Here is a 20480-nt window from a genome sequence, read left to right on the forward strand (position 1 = left end):
TCCTATCCAGGGTCGTCAGATCTGCGGTGGTAATGTCCATTCCGGGATCGTCTGATCGGCGGTGGTGAATTCCTTTACTGGATCGACAGATCTGCGGTGGTGAAGTCCTTTTGGGGTCTCTGGTTAGTGTCGCACTTCTTTGCCGGTGATTGTGGAATCCGCAGACGTGCGATTTGGTATGGTGGGAAGTAGAGTTTTACTACGCGTAACACTATTACGTCGGAAGTTAATGGTTGTGGGCCATCTTGTTACGATACGTTTCGTCTGGGTACCGGAATAGTCCGAAATTACGCGAGACTTCGGTATTAACAAGTTAGGTTGGGGCACGTTCATTAAGTTCGACATCTTGTGACTGTTGGTAGAGTTCCGCTATTTCCGTGTTCAAAAAGGCTTGATTTAAAATCGAGGAAAAAGTTCGATGACATTTAAGGTTAAATCCGACTATTACTGTTGCAATGTAATTAAGTTCAATTAAATTAATTAACTCTGAAGGCTAACGAACACATCCCACGAGGCAGTTAGGCTTAGCGATCCCATGGGGACGCGAAGATTTCGAAGTCGTCTCGGTCACAGTACGGCGGGATTGAAACCGCGGGCAGCAACGAATATCCGGACGGGGTCCGACCACCCCGTGAAAAAAGACGAGACGGCGGCGAGGCACGGCATAAGAGACGGCACGGCAAGTCAGAAAGCGCGGTAACAAGGGCACGAGTGGGAAAAAAGATCGTCCGAACGGAACGCGAGAGAAGGGCGTCGCGAATCCCGTATTTCTCGTCGGAGCCTCCATTTGTAACGGAAGAGATTTTACTTGTGTTATGTTCGTTACACGAAGTAATAACACTAGATAAAATCAATAAGTTTATTATAGTTTAATAAACAGTCCGTAGTTAAGATTCTAAACGTTTACAAAGGAAGCCCGTACATGAAGTGATTAATATCTCTTTAGCTACCTCTACATATCAACTCGTATTCTGACGTCATATAGTTTATCTCAGAGCTCCTTCTTACGGTTGGGTCAAGGCTAACTGTCTTATATTTGTTCTAGGCCTGACATAAGCATTCTATCTATTATTATTTTACCGTACATGACAATACCTCCCTTTTTTTTTACATTGTTTAACTCTAGAGGATTACTACGAAAAAAAAGCTGATTCGTTTGATCTTGCTATACAGGAATTAAGATTTTAAGTTCATATACTTTATTAGAATACTGTTAATACTAGAGTTCGTTAATGTTCATTTAACTTATGTGTAAAATAATAAAGGTTCCCTAGATTTCATTAGTCACAATATCGACTCGGGCGTTTCTTCTTTCGTTGGGGTCTCGGATGAGTAGTGACAATAGGGCGCTGTTCAGATACTGATGCGGTGGACTCATGGATATATCAACCAGATCTGCCAATTCCTCGGAAGTTTCATTTACACCAATCAAAATCTTTTTCTTATCTCTTGGAATAAACATATGGTTGTCCTCGGTGGATAATTCCATTTGAACATCCAATCTTCTCAATCGGTACAGTAATTCGTGAACTGAAAAGTTGACTACGGTTGAGAACACCGAAGTCATGCTTCGTGATGCTCTGAAAAAGCCTTCACATTGCTGGCTTCCAAGGAGCGTTGGAAGGAAAGCTTCCTTGCAATTTGATTTTCGCAATCGGTGATTAAACAATAAGAGCGAATAGGCATTTACTTCTACGCACAGGTGTGCGTTTCGAGTAATAAAATTGTTCTTTACAGTAAACTGCGCATGATGCGATAGCCATGCTTTCCACCCTCTATAAAAATATAGAGCACAGAAAGACATTTTAATTCTCTCAATCACAGAAAGATCATTCTTTAAAAACGGCAGAACAGAATATCTCATTATTTGGAGGTATGTTGCCGTTCCTTCAGCACCTGGTATCTCTTTTAACAGTTCAATTGTTTTTTCTGAATAAAGTCTTTCCGCAGCTGCAAAATTTTGACGGTCTTTGACGTCCAAGTCACTTTCCTTCAACCCGTGATCAAGTTTTGATTTTTCTTCAAAAAGAATGTCGAGGTATCCTTTACTACAAATCTTACTTCCCATAGCCAGAACGTTGCTGGGCTGAACAAGTCTTGTGCGCATTTTCGCTGCTAGGTGGACCGCATCTCGAAAGAAAAGCAATGGAAAAGACGCGATCGACGCATCCCGGGCATTTAAAATCATATCTGCTATTGACACCACATTATTGTTGCGATGGCTTTCACACATGGCTTGTAAATATTTTGGATCTCCGTCGGAAGACACTGCAAGAACCGTGATTCCATTTTCTTTAAGCTGGCTGACTACGTATTTCCAGCGTGACTGGATGACTTTCTTTCCATATTTATTATCGGTTCCGAAAATCATCAATGCAAATGGTGGAACTCCTTTTTTCAAACTTTGAACCATTACAACGTGCACTAGCTCAGCTTTCTTTGAAGAATGCATGTAGTTATGAGCTTTTTCCAAATCGCTAAATGGGAAAGATCCTGGAATGGGCAAACCATTGCTGTCCAGGGGAGGAACAAAACCAACGCATTGATTTGTTTCGGAATCATAAGATATTTTAGCTGTACAGCGAGTTGCATCCTCGCTCAACACTACCAGACGCTTTTCATCTCCATAGTTTCTTAGATGATTTTGTAAGGCTTCAATTCTTATTTCCCCCTCGTTAGCTTTAGTAGTAGAAGCAATTAACCGTTCAACTTGCCTCACACTTGGAATAGCCCGACCGACGTTTTTTGAAATAAATTCATAGCAGTGTTTTCCTGCCCATATCAGCAACAATTTTGAGAAATTTTTGATAACATCATCATGCCTAGGGGACTTGGCTTTGGTGTTCTTGATACAGTTTTCATAAAGCTGGCGTAAAAGATTATTAGGTTCCAAACCTTCTTGGACCACTATGCCATTGCCACTAAATTGATGTTTCAGTTCAATTTTAAGCGATTCATTTTCTCGAATTAACTGCTCAATTTTGTCAAGACACGGAAAGTAGTTTGTGATTTTAGCACAATCTTGGGCTGATTTACGAAGACTTCTCTTGAGTCTTTCCTCTCTGGACCATCTCGTCCCCGACGTATTTGTTGCTTGGTGGTCGGTTTTCCTATCAACATATACCAATTATGGGACGCATATAAGGATATCCGTTATATAGCGTTTGATTTCCCCAAGAAATGTCATTTTATGCCATAGATTTATGCATGGTTAAAGGAAAATAATTGAAAAGAAATAGGGGCGGGATGGAAGGAAAAGTAAAATATTGGTCACTGTAGTAATTGCACGCGACATGAGGTGGGAGGAGCAAAAATCGGTTTGCAGAGTAAGAATCCAGGTCATAAGTACCTTCCTTCCCATACCCCCGCACTTCATAATCCATTTCAAAGTTTTCCACCCAGTCCACAACCGAATAACTAACTTTTTCTTTAAAGGGAGGGTGAAATGGAAAATCAAGTCATTCATCCAGGAAATACCTCCGAATGATTTTAAAATTTAAATTAGTTTGAGATTTCATAGATAATTTGGAATTTGCACCTCTGACCAATCGCCCCGTCTTTTTATTAACAAATTCCCATGGTGCGCTCCAAGTCGAATGAAATTTATCCCGAGATTTGATAAAATTTGCGAGCAATGTGATAATCATGGTGCGAGAAATCTAGTGTTTCACGGGAATTTGGTAAGCAAGAAGGCAGGGCGTTACGTAATTGGTCGGAGGCGCAAATTCCAAATTATCTGTGAAATCTCATACTAATTCGTAGGTATTTTCTGGATGTTTCACTATGCAGATAAGGCTAATAATTAGTAGAAGACTAGATAAAAAAATCCGACGATTTTCCTTTACACCCACCATTTAAAGCGCTTTTGGTTTATGCCCATGATTTAACTATAACTAATATCTGATTAATGTACCCACAGTTTTGAAAAAAATATTTTACTTGCAAAGCTTTACACAAGAAAATACTAAGTACGACTAGCTTGTTATACAGGAAAATGGTTTTGTTTGCGTTATACAGGCCAAGGTGTGTAAGAACCTACCGCTCCTCAGTGTCTTCATGCCTTGAGCACCTGGAACTTATATCTTCATCTTTTTCGTTTCCTTCAGTTTCCAAATGGTTCACATTTTCATTAAGGTTACACATTAAATTACCTAAGTCACAAATCAATTTTACTTAAAATCTCTTTTAACATTGTGCAATTAAAAGTAAGCAATTCATACCTTGACTGGAAGTGCTTGGATCTTCAATTTCTACGCATTTTGGTAAAAATGAATTTGTTATTTGAAGTTGTTTTAACAAACTCCCGCTCCTTTTCAGTTTAGGACATTGTTTTATGTGCCTAGTAAAATTTGAAAGTACAACATATCCTTTTGTAATAGTAATATGAAACTTCGCATTGCAACATAGACAGATAATGATTGGTGAGATCTCCGGCGACTGACTTGCAGACACACGATAATGAATATTTTCCGTTAATTGTTGAACATGTACTCCTTCCTGCTTTTTTGACCAAGCCATTAGATTTTTGACAATCTTTGAGTTTATTTCGTCAAAACTCATAGAACTTTCTGATTTTTTAGTTGGTTGAATTTCGCAACTAGAATCATTAATAGAGCATTTTAGTCGCTTATGTGGTGGTTGTGGCGCCTTATCCGTTTCCAAAGAATGTTCTAGAAACTTCAATTTCCGTACAAAGCAATCTAATATAGCGCGGTGACCGGGCATAAATTCAAATTCCTCTGGTATGCTTTTGAAAATTCCAAGTGCAATCTCAGCGTCATTACGTGATATTTTAAGTAAAAACTGCCCTTTCGATTTTAAGTATTTTTCTATTTGCGAAATGTCTTTCAAGAGGACTAAAGCGTCCTTATTGTCGTAACCCGTCATTTGTAAGCATTTGGATACCTGTTGTGGTAGTCTCTTAAATTGTTCTTCAAAAAATTCTTCTGACGTTTGAGTTTCCATTGAGCATTCGCAATACAATAAATCACGATTTGCAGTTCAATAAATTTATCCTTAACAATTAGCAACTTATCCGAGCTAATATTTTAATTTTAAAGCTAATATTTCCAGCTGCAAGTTTGACGAACTTTTAAGCAGTGTTACAAAGGTTTGAGTATGGAATTTAGCAATGGGAAATAACCACACCGTTCCCCTTTCGTGCTTCCCTGTAGGAGCTACAAGCTGCGCCAAACTCCTTTGAAAACATGCCATATATAACGTTTTTTCGAGCGATACCAGTAATCACCCCTTTAAAAACAGTCAATTTGGTATCGTCCAAAATGGGGAATGGAAATGGAAGTTATGGAACGGTTGACTCAAGGCTAGTAAATGGAAGAGTCTATGAAGTCCTTTCGCGGGAGGGTTCCATGCTTAAACCCCGGGAACATACGGGCTTTATGTAGTCAGCTATGAGAACGCTTCAAGAAATGTAGCAGTCACGTGGGATAACTTTCTGTGTGGATTTAAAGCTTGAGAATGATTTGAACGTTGATTTGAAGAATGAAAGACTATGGGTTGAAGATTGAAAGATTGGGAAAGCTTTATCAAGGATTAGAAAGCTTTATCAAGGATTAGAAAGATTTTCTGGGATTTGAAAGATTTTCTGGGATTTGAAAGATTTTCTGGGATTTGAAAGATTTTCTGGGATTTGAAAGATTTTCTGGGATTTGAAAGATTTTCTGGGATTTGAAAGATTTTCTGGGATTTGAAAGATTTTCTGGGATTTGAAAGATTTTCTGGGATTTGAAAGATTTTCTGGGATTTGAAAGATTTTCTGGGATTTGAAAGATTTTCTGGGATTTGAAAGATTTTCTGGGACTTGAAAGATTTTCTGGGATTTGAAAGATTTTCTGGGATTTGAAAGATTTTCTGGGATTTGAAAGATTTTCTGAGATTTGAAAGATTTTCTGAGATTTGAAAGATTTTCTGAGATTTGAAAGATTTTCTGGGATTTGAAAGATTTTCTGGGATTTGAAAGATTTTCTGGGATTTGAAAGATTTTCTGGGATTTGAAAGATTTAAAGATTTATCTAGAATTTATAAGATTTTCTGGGATTTGAAAGATTTGTGAAGATTTAAAGATTTATCAAGAATTTATAAGATTTTCTGGGATTTGAAAGATTTAAAGATTTATCAAGAATTTATAAGATTTTCTGGGATTTGAAAGATTTGAAGATTTTTAAGATTTCAAGATTTAAAATCTTATACTGTACGAGATTTGAAGGAACGTCGGACCCCTCGCGTTTTTCACTGAAAACCGATATTTATAATTATAGATATTTTAAAGGTCTGTGAACTTAATCTGTGAGCTTTGACATTTCAGATGAAAAATCTCAGGCGAAATTAAATTGAAGTGCAGCTCAGAATTCAAAGTAATTGCTATCATTTCAAATAAAATCTCCAAAAATTCTTTAAATTTAATTATGCCAAAATGGAAGGCAAAAATCTCCTGAGCGAGCGAAGCGAGCTCCGCGATTTTTTTATCTGACCAAGAAGTTATATCAGTATCTCAGAGAGAAGATATACGCGATGTACGAGGTTACCTCCCACTTCTTAAATGTTAGTAGTTTTTGATAAGCGCCATCTAGTGAGCGAATTCTGTACTTTGATTTTATTCCGTATTTTAAAAATGGCCGCGGACTGTCGGACAACAACAGTCTTTATGACACAGAGTTAACCCTTTGTCAGGCCCCGAATGAAGTTTGCAAACGCGCGATCTCCACTCCCTTAAATCCCTATCACTACTTTTACAGCCAAGAACGGAACATGTTCTACCCCAACTTGCCACTTTTATTTTTCAAAACATACTAATTACCAATGAGAATTAAAAAATATGTTCAAATCACCGGATTCACCGTGCCAAAGGATTTCAGACGATGGTTTTGAACTTCCTGCTTTTGAACGCTAGATGGCTCTAAGCACCGACGTTTAAAGGGACAAAAATACCGAATTTTACGCTTTACTTCGACGCTAGATGGCGGTTTCAAAAACTACTAAGACGCAATGGCAGCCCCCTTGGAATTTGCCTGGTAAACGACGTATAAATTCGCCAGATTTCCAGCTTTATCTCCAGTCCTAACGTAGGTCCGCAGTCAATCCCCGTCTCTAAATTACAACCAGCATCTCATTGGTTCTTGAAAACTCACGTCAGCGCGGCGACGCGAGTGAGGAAAATTTCCGACTGACGAGAGCGAAAAAGCCCGGCGCCTCCTTTTACGTCCCCCCTTGTATTTTGAAAGGGGGACTGGGACTATGGCGCGCGAATACAAAGGCATCTTATATCTTCTCTCTGAGATACTGATATAACTTCTTGATCTGACCAAATGAGATGTCGCTGATTCTGCGTTTCAAACGTCATACAGCTGGGATTATAAATAATTATTCCAAAATCCCCAAAATATAGGAAGATTAGTGAAATTATAGGATAAAATGGGATACTTTCTAAAATATTCTCACTTCAGTATCATTTTGGCGCCCTTTGAATATAAATTTGGCGCCCTTTCTGACCTATTTAGGAGCCCTAGTAGAATTTTAGGGGAGTATAATGTACCCTTGTACCCCCGTTCCTACGCCACTGGTTCTGTGAATCAGTGTATTCACACATACAGGGTGTTTCGGAGAAGTCTGGCACAAATTAACAGGCGTGTTCTTCGGGTCAAAAGAAGTCAAAAATGTTCTATGAACTTTTGGGTGAAAGCCCCCCGTTTCAGAGTTATGTACTCTCCAAAGTTGGCCTTAAAACAATGGAATTTTGCCGATATGTGGAACTGGTATTATGCCTTTGGACAAATTGTTTTCTAATTTACCATAAGCTTATGTACGAAGAAATTAACAGCTAGTGAAGTGGTTTAAAGGGCCGCTAACATTATTCGTTCTCGTATTAATAACGTTTTTACAAAAATAATAATCCCAAACAAATTTATTGCACCTTAAACGCCAGTTACTTGTTTAATTAGACTTTTTGTTTTATGTTCCTTCGGTTACAAAACATCAGCATTTACAAAAATTGTTCAAAATGACCTCCTTCAACGTTTAAGCAAACTTGCGCGCGTCTTTTAAACGACTCGCGAACACGTTCGAAGATTCCTGGCGTGTTGCGGATGTTATCACACCCATCAATTATTCTTTGTCTTAAGTCCTGGACATCTCGAACTTCACTACGGTACACCAAGTCTTTCAAATGGCCCCACAGGAAAAAATCACATGGGTTGAGATCCGGCGATCTTGCTGGCCAATCAATAGCTCCGCCTCGACCTATCCACCTCAAAGGGAATTCGACATCAAGATGCTGTCTTACTCGAAGGCTAAAGTGTGGCGGTGCCCCATCGTGCATGAACCACATTCTTTGTCGGAGGTCCAACGGTACGTCTTCGAGAAGGTCTGGTAAATTGTCCTGCAAAAATCTCAAGTATGCCTCCCCATTTAACCTTGGTTGCATAAAAAAGGGTCCAATTAACCAATCGCCTACAATTCCGCACCACACGTTCAAACTAAACTGCACCTGATGTGCCCTTACGCGTGTCGCGTGTGGGTTTCTTTGGCTCCACTCGTGCTGGTTGTGCAAATTAATTACACCGCCACGCGAAAAATTGGCTTCGTCAGAGACCAGCAAAATACGTGGAAAGTCCAAGTCTATTACTTGTGCCAAAAACCACTGGCAGAAAGCTACTCTTCTTGGACAGTCACCTTCGTTTAAAGGTTGTACTTTTTGTAAATGGTATGGGTGGAACTGGTGTCCACGAAGGATTTTCCAAACGAGTACATGATTTACACCTAATTGGCGGCCAATGATCCTGGTGCTGGTTGTAGGATCTTCCTCAAAAATAGTTAGTACATTGTCTTCAATGTCCTCGGGTACAATCTGCGGGCGAACTTCAGGGCCTGACGGTTGTAGCTTACCGGTTTCTCTCAAACGTCTGTCAACAGCACTAAACGTTTGCCGATTCGGAACTTGTCGTTCAGGAAAGTGCTCCTGGTACAAGCGCCGAGCTTCAACCCCATTGCCTTGAGCCAATCCGTACATCAGATGCATATCTGAATACTCTGCATTCGTGAAGTAGACCATTATTTGTTTTAGAGAAGCTACCAAATTCGCATTTAAAAAGTAAAGCACATTAAATTCGATTGACCTTTACTCAAGCTTAAGTAGTGAAATTAAAAAACAAATTACGCTGCGTTGGATAAAACAATCGGAATGTTTTTTTAAGAATCACAACTACTTAAGCTTGAGTAAAGGAAAATCGAATTTAATGTGCTTTACTTTTTAAATGCGAATTTGATAGCTTCTCTAAAACAAATAATGGTCTACTTCACGAATGCAGAGTATTCAGATATGCATCTGATGTACGGATTGGCTCAAGGCAATGGGGTTGAAGCTCGGCGCTTGTACCAGGAGCACTTTCCTGAACGACAAGTTCCGAATCGGCAAACGTTTAGTGCTGTTGACAGACGTTTGAGAGAAACCGGTAAGCTACAACCGTCAGGCCCTGAAGTTCGCCCGCAGATTGTACCCGAGGACATTGAAGACAATGTACTAACTATTTTTGAGGAAGATCCTACAACCAGCACCAGGATCATTGGCCGCCAATTAGGTGTAAATCATGTACTCGTTTGGAAAATCCTTCGTGGACACCAGTTCCACCCATACCATTTACAAAAAGTACAACCTTTAAACGAAGGTGACTGTCCAAGAAGAGTAGCTTTCTGCCAGTGGTTTTTGGCACAAGTAATAGACTTGGACTTTCCACGTATTTTGCTGGTCTCTGACGAAGCCAATTTTTCGCGTGGCGGTGTAATTAATTTGCACAACCAGCACGAGTGGAGCCAAAGAAACCCACACGCGACACGCGTAAGGGCACATCAGGTGCAGTTTAGTTTGAACGTGTGGTGCGGAATTGTAGGCGATTGGTTAATTGGACCCTTTTTTATGCAACCAAGGTTAAATGGGGAGGCATACTTGAGATTTTTGCAGGACAATTTACCAGACCTTCTCGAAGACGTACCGTTGGACCTCCGACAAAGAATGTGGTTCATGCACGATGGGGCACCGCCACACTTTAGCCTTCGAGTAAGACAGCATCTTGATGTCGAATTCCCTTTGAGGTGGATAGGTCGAGGCGGAGCTATTGATTGGCCAGCAAGATCGCCGGATCTCAACCCATGTGATTTTTTCCTGTGGGGCCATTTGAAAGACTTGGTGTACCGTAGTGAAGTTCGAGATGTCCAGGACTTAAGACAAAGAATAATTGATGGGTGTGATAACATCCGCAACACGCCAGGAATCTTCGAACGTGTTCGCGAGTCGTTTAAAAGACGCGCGCAAGTTTGCTTAAACGTTGAAGGAGGTCATTTTGAACAATTTTTGTAAATGCTGATGTTTTGTAACCGAAGGAACATAAAACAAAAAGTCTAATTAAACAAGTAACTGGCGTTTAAGGTGCAATAAATTTGTTTGGGATTATTATTTTTGTAAAAACGTTATTAATACGAGAACGAATAATGTTAGCGGCCCTTTAAACCACTTCACTAGCTGTTAATTTCTTCGTACATAAGCTTATGGTAAATTAGAAAACAATTTGTCCAAAGGCATAATACCAGTTCCACATATCGGCAAAATTCCATTGTTTTAAGGCCAACTTTGGAGAGTACATAACTCTGAAACGGGGGCTTTCACCCAAAAGTTCATAGAACATTTTTGACTTCTTTTGACCCGAAGAACACGCCTGTTAATTTGTGCCAGACTTCTCCGAAACACCCTGTATAACATTAACGGCACGAATTACGCGATAACGATGTCAATGTGTAACTAAACCAACATGTATAACGGTCTAACGGATTTTGACAATTTGACTTTGGAGGCTACAGGCTAGTTCCAGTTTTCAGGGGCTATACACCGGGGATGAAACATGAAACAAATGCTTAATAAGAGGATTGGAATATTCACCGGGGATGAGGCATGAGAGTGCAAGGGGATATTCACCGGGGATGAGGCATGAGACTGTAAGGGGATATTAACCTGGAATGACACTATGCATAAGGTATTTCTCAAGGGGTGAGACTACTATTAAAGGAAAGATCCACGATGGAATTTTTTTTATTTCTAAACATTCCTTAAGGCTTAAAATGCTATAAAAAAGCAAAAAAAGAATTATGCTGCTTAAATAAAACAAGTTTTTAACACATTAGTTTTCCCAATACTGGTTGAAGGGCGCCGCCATCATGTCAAATTCAAAATTTTCGCCATAAAACGAAGGGATTTTATTGGCCCTAACTTCTAAGGGGTCGCGAATTTCATTGGCCAGCTTTCATTAAAGCCAGACCAATAAAAAATCTATCGTCTGCTTATAAATATCCGCTACAAATTAAGATGCCGCGAACAAATCCTTTCGAGGTAGAGCCTGAATATAGTGAAGAAGAACTCAGAAATATAGAAATTGAGAGAGAAAATGATTTGGTTAATAATGCGGAAATTAATATCGACTTGAACGGAATTCAAAACAACTGTTCTTGCGGGAAATGCGTCCCCGAATGGCTAGGCCTTGGCAGTCATGAAGAGAAAATTGAAAATTTAAAGAAATTCATAAACTGGAAGGATGTAAGGGAAGGAATTATTTGTTGTAGACAAATAGAGGAAGTTGTATTATTTTTGAATGATGTGGAAATGGAAGATCCAGCTCTGTGTGTCACGAGTGATATTGACTTTAAGAGTATGTGTCAGCGAAAGAGAGCTTTGAAAGGTATATACAGAAGTTATTTGCATTCCCGCAGAAGACCTCTACCTGCAGAATTTTCTAACAGGCAAGAATGCATTTAAGTTAATATGCCTATAAGTTAAACTAACAATGTTTGATTTAGGACTTATCGTTACACGGCGTATCGAACATATACACACATGGTTTTTCATAAGCTTGGAAGGGGTGTTAGAAAAATTGTCCCGTTTTGCGTCCTACTGAATGTACGAAAGAATTTCCCAGAAGTTGAGGTTAATTCATATACAAGTTACAAGCCTGGAGTAGAAATCGAAAGATTTCGACCTAATTAATATCGTACTTTCAAGACAATGTTTAGTGTTGTTACTTTTAATTTAAGGGTCTAATTTAAGTTTGAATTCTCATATTCAAATTTATTATTGTGATAAGAAAAGCCATAATGATAACAAACACAGACTTAAAAAATTATACTGGTTTGTTATGCAAAAAATAGTCATATTTCTGTGATTGATAATAAATCAAAATTCCTAATTAGTCTAAAAAAAAATTGTGAGACTAGCAACTTATAGGTATTTAATTTAGAAATAATTAGATTCAGGGTTTTAAAAGGCAATAAATTGCTCGCTAGAATTTTATTCTGGTTTTATTGCTAAACTACCGTAAATACTAATTTGTGATATAAATTTCCTAAGTTAGTGGTAATAAGAAGAATGTTGTACCTAACTAGTTGGATTTTTAATGAACAGACTTCGTAAAAATATTTGTTTTAAATGTTTAGGGTTCGTAAGATAGTTCATGATAATCTGCATATTTTGAAAATATATAACATTTTATTTAAAATAACCTTCTCCTTTTTGCCGCATCAATTAATATTTGTTTATCGGGTCGTGGAGTTGGCGCCATATTATCTCTTTTAGAAGAGGTCTTCATCAAATTGGCCAGTGGGATTTCATCTTCATCGGTTATTTTACGTTTGATAATATTTTCGATGATATCATAAATAAACCTGTATGACTTTGGCTCTTTGATAGGCCTGGCATGCCATTCACCAGTCGCTTTAGAGTAAAAATATTCAAATTCTTCTTTTTTCGTGTCTGGGGCTGTTGACTGGTTAGTGTCCTTTTCTCTCTCGAAATAAAATTTTCTGTCCACATTAAAGTTGTGATCTAAAGCTGCCAACATTGTACGCGCTTCCATAACATCTTGGTCGAATTCTCGGTGTTTAGGGCAGTATTTTATTACGAGGCTGTGGTAAGATTCTAGTTTAGAAGTATGGGAAAAGGCCCAAACTTGCTTAAGGTCTTTTAGAGTTTTATTTTTGTTAACAACGTTATCTAGCGCTTCATAAGCAGGTGTGTTGGGTTTTAGCCATTTTTTTTTTCTTGCCTCTTGAACTGGCAGAGTATCGTGGAGGCACTGTTTATAATGTGGGAGATCTGGAAAACTATGAACATTACTGACGTGAAACATAACAGATTTCCACATATCAATTAAGACATCTCGATCGCCATGGCAATTTTCAGCCGCATACCACATGTGGCGAGAGAGGGATTTAACCCAAGGTTGAAGATCCTTGTTATCCTTTTTCTTTGCAATGGCGGAAATTTGTTTATTGACATTTTTAGACAAGTGCCAGACATCGAATTGGTGGTTTATATTTGGATAGTAATCCCTTAAGAAAGCTCTAATTTGTATATGTCGATCAGTTGTGATTATGAATATTTCAACACCAAATGTTTCCAGTTTTTTTAGGCACCTTTTTAAACCTTCTAATTCCATATTGCTGGATTTGTAGTCTACCTCTTTTTTGTTTACAACTTCGAAATGGATACATTTATCTGTGACTTGATCAAGGAAAGTGTAACCGCAATATTTAGCCGAATGTCCAGGAGAATCAAATCTACCATCTGCTGATATTTTTACTTGGGGACAGTCTTTCAACTTGCTTATAACATCATTTTGCTCTTTTCTCCAAGCAACACGAATTTCGGGTATTACGTACTTCTTTTGAATGGAAAAGAAGGATGATTTTTGAATACCCTTTAATCCCATAAATTCAAAAACTGAGTGTATGCGCTGGAATGTAGCTCCAGATAGCAATATACTCGAAATCAACAGTAAATTGCCAGCCGGCATTTTTCCTAGCAATGGTTGTGAGCGCCAAATGAATTCATGGCCACTAAGACACGTCATAGTGATAGTTAATAATGATCCTCTGCTTTCAGATTTGAAATCTTCAGTTGTGTCAATAGCACTATCACAATTTGGCTCATTACACCTCAATCTACATAACAACTGCTTCAGTTGGCTCTCAAAAACAATATATTTGTTTTCTTCAACGATCTTACGAGGAAGAGATTTTGGAAGAGGTGAATAGTTTGAGGATGACACTGAGCTTGAAGGACTAGGTTCGTACAATGAAACATTTGGCGAGTTTGTAGCAATGGTTGCAGGAGATGAAAAAATATCCTTCAAATTTGGCGATATTACAAACTCCTCAATTTCATCATTTGTTTTTGGTGTACTTTTTGCTGGAGTGGATGGGTACTGAAGCTCGGGGACTGGTGATATTGTACAAATATCCAATGTCGTACTACTGTATGAATGGTCTTTTGATATTGCTTTAATATTATGTTCTAATAGAGTCAACAATTCCTGCTTAATTTTACTTTCGGTACATGTTTCAGTGGCGCAATCAATCTTTAAACACAGGCTAGTATTTCTTTCAGTTTCAGCCCACAGGTCTAACTCTGTTTGAGTTCCTATTTCCACAGATTTAGATTCCGCAATCAAAGTTGTTTCACTTTCAGAAGGTTCTTCATTATCTTCAAACACTGTTTCTAACTGAGTTTCTGCTAGGTCTACCTTCGGAATGTTTCGTGTTGGTATAGAACCAGGTTTAAGAGTTACAGTTTGTTTAGATAAGTTTAGGCCAAACCGATGAACATTTAAACATTCTGGGGCGAAATGAAAGTGGCACACTCGCACACTATCACTAAATCTTCTAATTATTAAATTCCTATCACTGTCTGGCAAAGGCTTACTGTCACATTTTCTTAATACCTCTTCAAAACTCTCTTTCACCGCTGGTTTCGCGTATAGAATCCATCTCTTGGCAGTTTCAATATGATTTTTAATATTTGGAATTCTAAATAGACTTGCACCATGCTGTTTGGCACTAGTATTACATCCGTCAATTCACCACTTTAGAGATAAGAACTGCGCATGACCAGAACAGTGAGGAAACAGGGAACTTAAAGTTATGTCACTTGCATCGTCTGCTTTTTTACCATGCCGCTTGAAGTTCTGTTCTTGAGTGTAAGCCTTGCACGGATGATATATATTAAAGGGGGGCAATATATGAAACGCGTTTTCGTTACTTTTGACGTTTGAGTTTCTGATAGTAAAACTGTTAAGTGATGAACAGCAAAACTATGTTCGATATTTCTACACTTAGAAATGTGTTAGATACACCAAAGGATTATAAGAAGAATAAAGCCTGGGTTAAATCTTTACAAGATTTTGCTGGTAGTACCGAAGAAGAATTTATTCGATTATACCAATATAATCGACCAAGGCAAACGAAGGGACACAGTTTAAGGGAGGAAGGCTATGTTCAGAAAATATTTTACAACCCAAAACCTTTTGAAGAATACAATGATGTTTGTGCCGTGAGGGCTAATGTTTTTCCTTCAATGAAAAAAGGAAACTATTCCGTAATACTAGGGTTCAGGAAGTCTACTGGTGCAGTGCTATATAGCTATTGCAAATGCCCATGTGGGTAAGTTAAACTCGGTGTTCATGCAAATTTATCTATATATCTAAGTTTAAGGCTTTCCTTTCAGTCAGTTGGGAAAGTGCCACCACTCGGCCGCAGTTTTTGACCTTTTGCTCAGTTGTCAGAGAGATTTGGAACTACCTGATGATGTTACATCCACAGGGAAGTTATGCAAGTGGATTAATCCGGGTGGTAATAGTTTATCGTATCCGAAATCGATCGATGACTTAGACATTGTGAAACGTCAGCGTTTCAAAACAATTAAACCGAAGAACTTATTTAAAAAGGATTTCGATCCAAGAAAATTAAGTTGCCGGGTGATTGACCAAAAGAAACGATTGCTGCTTTTCAAAGAATTAGCTGAAAAAAACCCGTCAAGTGCATTTGTTCAGCATTTTGAAGATTTACCAGTTGAAGGGGCACACAAGCAAATTTGCAATTTTGCGATTGAACGACCCACGCTACCAACTAGCCAAAGCACATCATCCTCAACCTTGCAAACCGCCACGTCTACAGCTATTCAAACCTCTGTATTGTCAGCCATTGAAACAGCAAACAATCCAGGGCCATGTCAATCAACTAGCCAAATACCTTCACGCATCCTAAGCCCTATAAAAAACAGAAACATTTTGGGACGAAGTAGTGGTAGCCCGAGAAAAAGTCTGGATCCAAAATTCGACGATTCCCTTTCTCTACATTCGCGGAAATTCCGTGAGGCTGTTCATAGTTTTGTTAAACAAAATTATCAAATTTTAAATGAAGCAGAAATTAGGGGAATTGAAATAAAGACTAGAGAACAAGGGTCAAGTGAAGATTGGATAAAAGAAAGGCGGTCGAGACTTACGTCTTCAAATTATGGCATAATGGCAAAATGCACGACAGAACCTGACAAGCGCCTTAAGAACCTACTGTATGGCAAAACCCTGGAAAATATACCGGCAATCCGTCATGGAAAAGAACAAGAAGATACCGCTGTATTAAATTATGTTAATTTTAAATGTCAAGAAGGCAATCCAGTTACCGTATCTAATAGCGGTTTGTTTGTTAGTAAAGACTTTTCATTTTTAGCGGCATCTCCAGATAGGCTCGTGTATGACCAGATATCCCAAAGTCATGGGCTTTTAGAAGTCAAATGTCCATATTCCAAAAAAAATGCTACCATTGCTGCTTGTATACAAAACAAAACCTTCTACTTAAAAGAGGAAAATAACTCTATACAACTGAAAAAGAGCCATAACTACTATTATCAAATTCAAGGGCAAATGTTAGTAACTGAGCGACTTTGGTGTGATTTTTTTGTCTTTCTTGGAAAGAATAAAGACCAGCAAGTTTGCATTAGAGTAAATAAAGACGAAGAATTTTGCAAAAGCTTGCTTCAAAGGCTATGCTACTTTTTTTTGTATGCATTTGTACCTGAACTCATGTTAAGCAGGGTTAAATCTAATCGACCTCTCTACGGAGAAAACAAATTTAAACCTTTCCCCAAGAATGGAAACTTTGACGCTGTTAGCGAAATAAACTATATTTTCAAGTAAACATGAAAAACTAGTTCCTCTACGAATGCTTACAATGGCCTTTGAGGGAAGAAAGCTCCTTCCAAATGTTTTATCTTGGTCTTTTTTGTTGATGATATGAGATAAATTTGTTTCTAAGACAAGCATTTATAATTTTAATAGTTTTGCAAGCTGTGGTAACATATTTTTTGGTATTTCATTGTTAATCAACAAAGCCATGTGATTGAACAATCATTTATTATTTATTGTGATAGTTTTGCAAGCTGTGATAACATTTTTTTTGGTATCTCATTGTTAATGAAGAAAATCATGTGGTTGAACAAGCATTTATTATTTATTTTGATAGTTTAGCAAGCTGTGATAACATATATTTTTGGTATCTCATTTTTAATCAACAAAGTCATGTGATTACATGAAAACTTTCTAATTTTGATCTTAAAGTCATTAAAAATGTGAAAACTCGTGTTTATAACATACTTAGAGTGGCATAATTCAAGTTAATTACCGGTTAAATAACGGGGTTCAGTGTTTTTAAAAACAACTAAATGTGTTTTTAAAAACAAATGTGTTTTTTAAAAAAACTAAATGTGTTTTTTAAAAAAACTAAATGTGTTTTTTAAAAAACTGTGTTTTTTAAAAAAAACTAAATGTGTTTTTTAAAAAAACTAGATCAAATGTGTTTTTTAAAAAAACTAAATCAATGTGTGTTTTAGTTTCCTTTAAAATGCTTTTCATCATTCATCTTCAATAAGCGATAGATCAGTTCCCCTAATAAGTGCTGGGAAAAAATTTGTTAGTAATGAACAAACGTTGATAATATTTTCAGCCTCGTCAGCCATTGAGAGTGGTATCGGACCATCAAATATATGGAAGGTTTTAATGCGTCTTATAGCCCTCTCTACGTGGACCCTAACTTTAGCTATACTTCTAGTTTTTAAAACTTCATCCACTGACATTTGTGGGTTTTTACTCGCAAAAAACTTTGGAGGAATGAGTAATCCTACTCCTTCTGGCATAATATCTTGTATTTCGAAACCCTTGTCAACCATAACATCGTCACCTGGATCCATAAGCTCTAAAACTTTACAATCTTGCACTATAAACTTGTCTGATGTGCCCCCACCGTAAAGCTTTGAAACAAAGGTGATCATCCCTGCGGGCGAGATTCCTATCAGACATTTTAAAGTGTTATAGTTTTTGTATGAAGAAAATGTAGCCCTTTGCGCTAATATTGATGAAGGTCTTTCCACTCTAAACTCTGTGCAGTCAAGAATAATCCGGGTGTTTGGGAAATAATGAAATGAAGGCGGAGTCGTCTCGCGGGTCTTAGCTTGAGTAGGAAATGGGCACAAACCCTTTAGTTCGAAGTTTAACAAGTGGATCCATGTTGTTATTGTCACTGATATTGTAGCTTCTGACAGGCCAAAAATCCTCGAAAGTTCTTTCACGGGTAACCCAACTCTCAAACGTAAAAGAACTAAGAAAAGTTCATCTTCAAGGGAAAGCTTTCTTTTTGATCCTGGTTTATATTTAAGGTCGTACTGCTGTTTGGTTTTCTTCCCTCGCCAGTATTGCATTCCAATAGCGTTATCTTCAACATATTTCACTAACCCACCAAATGTTTCGAAATTAGGCAAACCAGTGTAGAAAGTACAATTTTCCGGATTATCTTTGATTATAGAAACATTTAGAAGCCTTCCTTTGTACTTTCGAGCTTTACTCTTCCATTTCTCTACTCCTTGTGTAAGAATTTCAATTTTGTTCTCTTTGCGTTTTACTTGATTTTTCAACGAAGCTATCTCCTGTTTCAAGTCTTCCACAGTTTGATTATATTTTTCAATACTAAATCCCGGATTTTCATTTTCTACGCTTAGAATTCCAGAGTTATTATCTGTATCGTTGCTTACATTGAAAGAGTCGGTGCTAGTGATGTTTAACACTGGTTCCAAAAGAGATTCCTAAATTAAATACGTTATAAAAAGGTTTGTTGGTAAAAATATTATTTAAATAGTTTAAAATTCTGGCAACACATACCTGTCTCAATGAAATATCCTCGACGTATGTTGAGCAACTTAAATGGCTGCTGATAAGGTTGTTGCTTTCATCGTCGAAACTGATGCTATCAATAGCTCTCGAAATTTCCACACTTTCTTCCATCTAAATTAAATACATAGTATAAAACTCCGTTTAAAATAGCTTGTTGACCAGTGAACTTACGGTAACATCACCACTTGAAGTGATGTTAGGGTCATCAATATTTTCCTCTTCACACTGTTAATAAATACGTAGTTTTAATTTGTTATTAAGAGTACTTACATAAGAAATTCAGGATATGCAAGCATATTTGTTTAAATTTAAAACCTCCAAATCCCTTACTCTTATCATTGGGACAGGAGTCACAGGATCTTCCGAGGCCTTGACAGAACTTGAATCCTATAGTCAAAGAAGGCATTTTAGCATGTTATAAACTGTAAAACTAATGATAGATTAACTTACTGAATTATTTTGTGTCCAGTAAAATATTGTTGGAAACGAACCTTCCTTTAAAAAACGTTTTTTCACGTTTATGAAAGGTCGATATTGATCCTTAGTGAAATGCTCCGAACAAACTTTAGTAGACTTTGTTACTTTGATGTTCACATCAAGTGTTCCTTTAACTTGGTTTAACCACTTAACCCTTAACTCCGATTTTATGGGGAAAGAATGGAATGATAAATGCTTACAAGAAGGTTTCAGAGAACGATTTCTACAAAATGGAACGCAACAAGAAAACCCACCCGGTACGGCCATTGGTGACGCTGTTATTATAAGCGTATTCACTAAGCCTTGACCACGCGGCACCTGCCCCTACTAGTTCGCTTCCCTGCTTAACTTTTTTAATATTCTTCAGCTCCCAATATTTTCCACTAGGGGCGCAAGAGTATCTCTAAAGTGGTGAATTATACAATTAGGCATTTTGCTTCTTATATTCGTCAGAGTCTCAGAGAAAGTGAGAAACACTATTACAATAAATAGCAGACGCTCCACACTGTGCGCATCGCGGATTGGCCTAAAAATCTAACAAATAGAAAGCCAGACCCATTGCTCTACAGGTTTGCGAACTTCCAGGCGTTGACGGCTTCCTCTGGGAAATTTAAATTATAGCTATCAATTAAATAATTAACTAACTTTGGTAGAATATATTGCGGAATTATAGCATTTTAAGCCTTAAGGAATGTTTAGAAATAAAAAAAATTCTATCGTGGATCTTTCCTTTAAAGAAATTCAGAAAGTATAGCTAAAATATGCTTTACAATTTTTTGTAATGCAGTATGTCTTAAAATATAGAAATTTTTTATTTTTAATCTAAAATTTAATACCGAAATGAATACAAACTAAGAAAATTAAAAACCAAATGTGAGGGGGCTGCGCCCCCTCACATTTTGTTATAGCAGGGGCTTGAGCCCTCCCTGCCCCCCGGTTCCGACGCCATTGAAA

At 37.7% G+C, this 20480-nt stretch overlaps 4 protein-coding genes across 4 annotated transcripts; 2 read left to right on the forward strand and 2 right to left on the reverse strand.

Annotated features, from left to right (window-relative positions):
- Positions 1-1270: 1270 nt before the first annotated feature.
- Positions 1271-4180, reverse strand: LOC149719758 (uncharacterized). The gene is made up of 2 exons (XM_089861762.1): positions 4040-4180; positions 1271-3110 (listed from the first exon to the last, which is right to left on the reverse strand). Exons 1-2 carry the CDS (start codon positions 4141-4143, stop codon positions 1271-1273), a joined length of 1944 nt encoding a protein of 647 aa, XP_089717888.1. The 5' UTR covers positions 4144-4180.
- Positions 4181-11368: 7188 nt separating this feature from the next.
- On the forward strand, positions 11369-12043 carry LOC149719759 (uncharacterized). Its single transcript, XM_089853582.1, has 2 exons — positions 11369-11799; positions 11857-12043. Exons 1-2 carry the CDS (start codon positions 11369-11371, stop codon positions 12041-12043), a joined length of 618 nt encoding a protein of 205 aa, XP_089709708.1.
- Positions 12044-15068: 3025 nt separating this feature from the next.
- LOC149719760 (uncharacterized) lies at positions 15069-17093 on the forward strand. Its single transcript, XM_089853593.1, has 2 exons — positions 15069-15492; positions 15557-17093. The coding sequence occupies exons 1-2, from the start codon at positions 15131-15133 to the stop codon at positions 17022-17024; spliced, it is 1830 nt and encodes a 609-aa protein (XP_089709719.1). The 5' UTR covers positions 15069-15130; the 3' UTR covers positions 17025-17093.
- A 128-nt stretch (positions 17094-17221) lies between these two features.
- Positions 17222-20255, reverse strand: LOC149719761 (uncharacterized). The gene is made up of 5 exons (XM_089853594.1): positions 19500-20255; positions 19380-19436; positions 19221-19274; positions 19038-19160; positions 17222-18961 (listed from the first exon to the last, which is right to left on the reverse strand). The coding sequence occupies exons 1-5, from the start codon at positions 19791-19793 to the stop codon at positions 17738-17740; spliced, it is 1752 nt and encodes a 583-aa protein (XP_089709720.1). The 5' UTR covers positions 19794-20255; the 3' UTR covers positions 17222-17737.
- Positions 20256-20480: the final 225 nt, after the last annotated feature.

Source organism: Phalangium opilio, unplaced genomic scaffold (assembly GCF_054372755.1).
Source record: "Phalangium opilio isolate 3A_F unplaced genomic scaffold, DU_Popi_V2 ptg000002l_1, whole genome shotgun sequence".
NCBI classification, from domain to species: Eukaryota; Metazoa; Arthropoda; class Arachnida; order Opiliones; family Phalangiidae; genus Phalangium; species Phalangium opilio.

Bases quoted from the DNA above. Each gene is read 5' to 3' on its own strand.
- LOC149719760 (XM_089853593.1), top strand. From the start codon at position 15,131: ATGAACAGCAAAACTATGTTCGATATTTCTACACTTAGAAATGTGTTA. The intron at 15,493-15,556 runs GTAAGTTAAACT...CTTTCCTTTCAG, and splicing joins TATTGCAAATGCCCATGTGG to TCAGTTGGGAAAGTGCCACC.
- LOC149719759 (XM_089853582.1), top strand. From the start codon at position 11,369: ATGCCGCGAACAAATCCTTTCGAGGTAGAGCCTGAATATAGTGAAGAA. The intron at 11,800-11,856 runs GCAAGAATGCAT...TGTTTGATTTAG, and splicing joins CCTGCAGAATTTTCTAACAG to GACTTATCGTTACACGGCGT.
- LOC149719761 (XM_089853594.1), bottom strand. From the start codon at position 19,793: ATGGCCGTACCGGGTGGGTTTTCTTGTTGCGTTCCATTTTGTAGAAAT. The intron at 19,437-19,499 runs GTAAGTTAATCT...CTTTGACTATAG, and splicing joins ACTGGACACAAAATAATTCA to GATTCAAGTTCTGTCAAGGC. The intron at 18,962-19,037 runs GTATGTGTTGCC...TATTTAATTTAG, and splicing joins AGGATATTTCATTGAGACAG to GAATCTCTTTTGGAACCAGT.
- LOC149719758 (XM_089861762.1), bottom strand. From the start codon at position 4,143: ATGTGTAACCTTAATGAAAATGTGAACCATTTGGAAACTGAAGGAAAC. The intron at 3,111-4,039 runs GTAGGTTCTTAC...ATATGTTGATAG, and splicing joins CATGAAGACACTGAGGAGCG to GAAAACCGACCACCAAGCAA.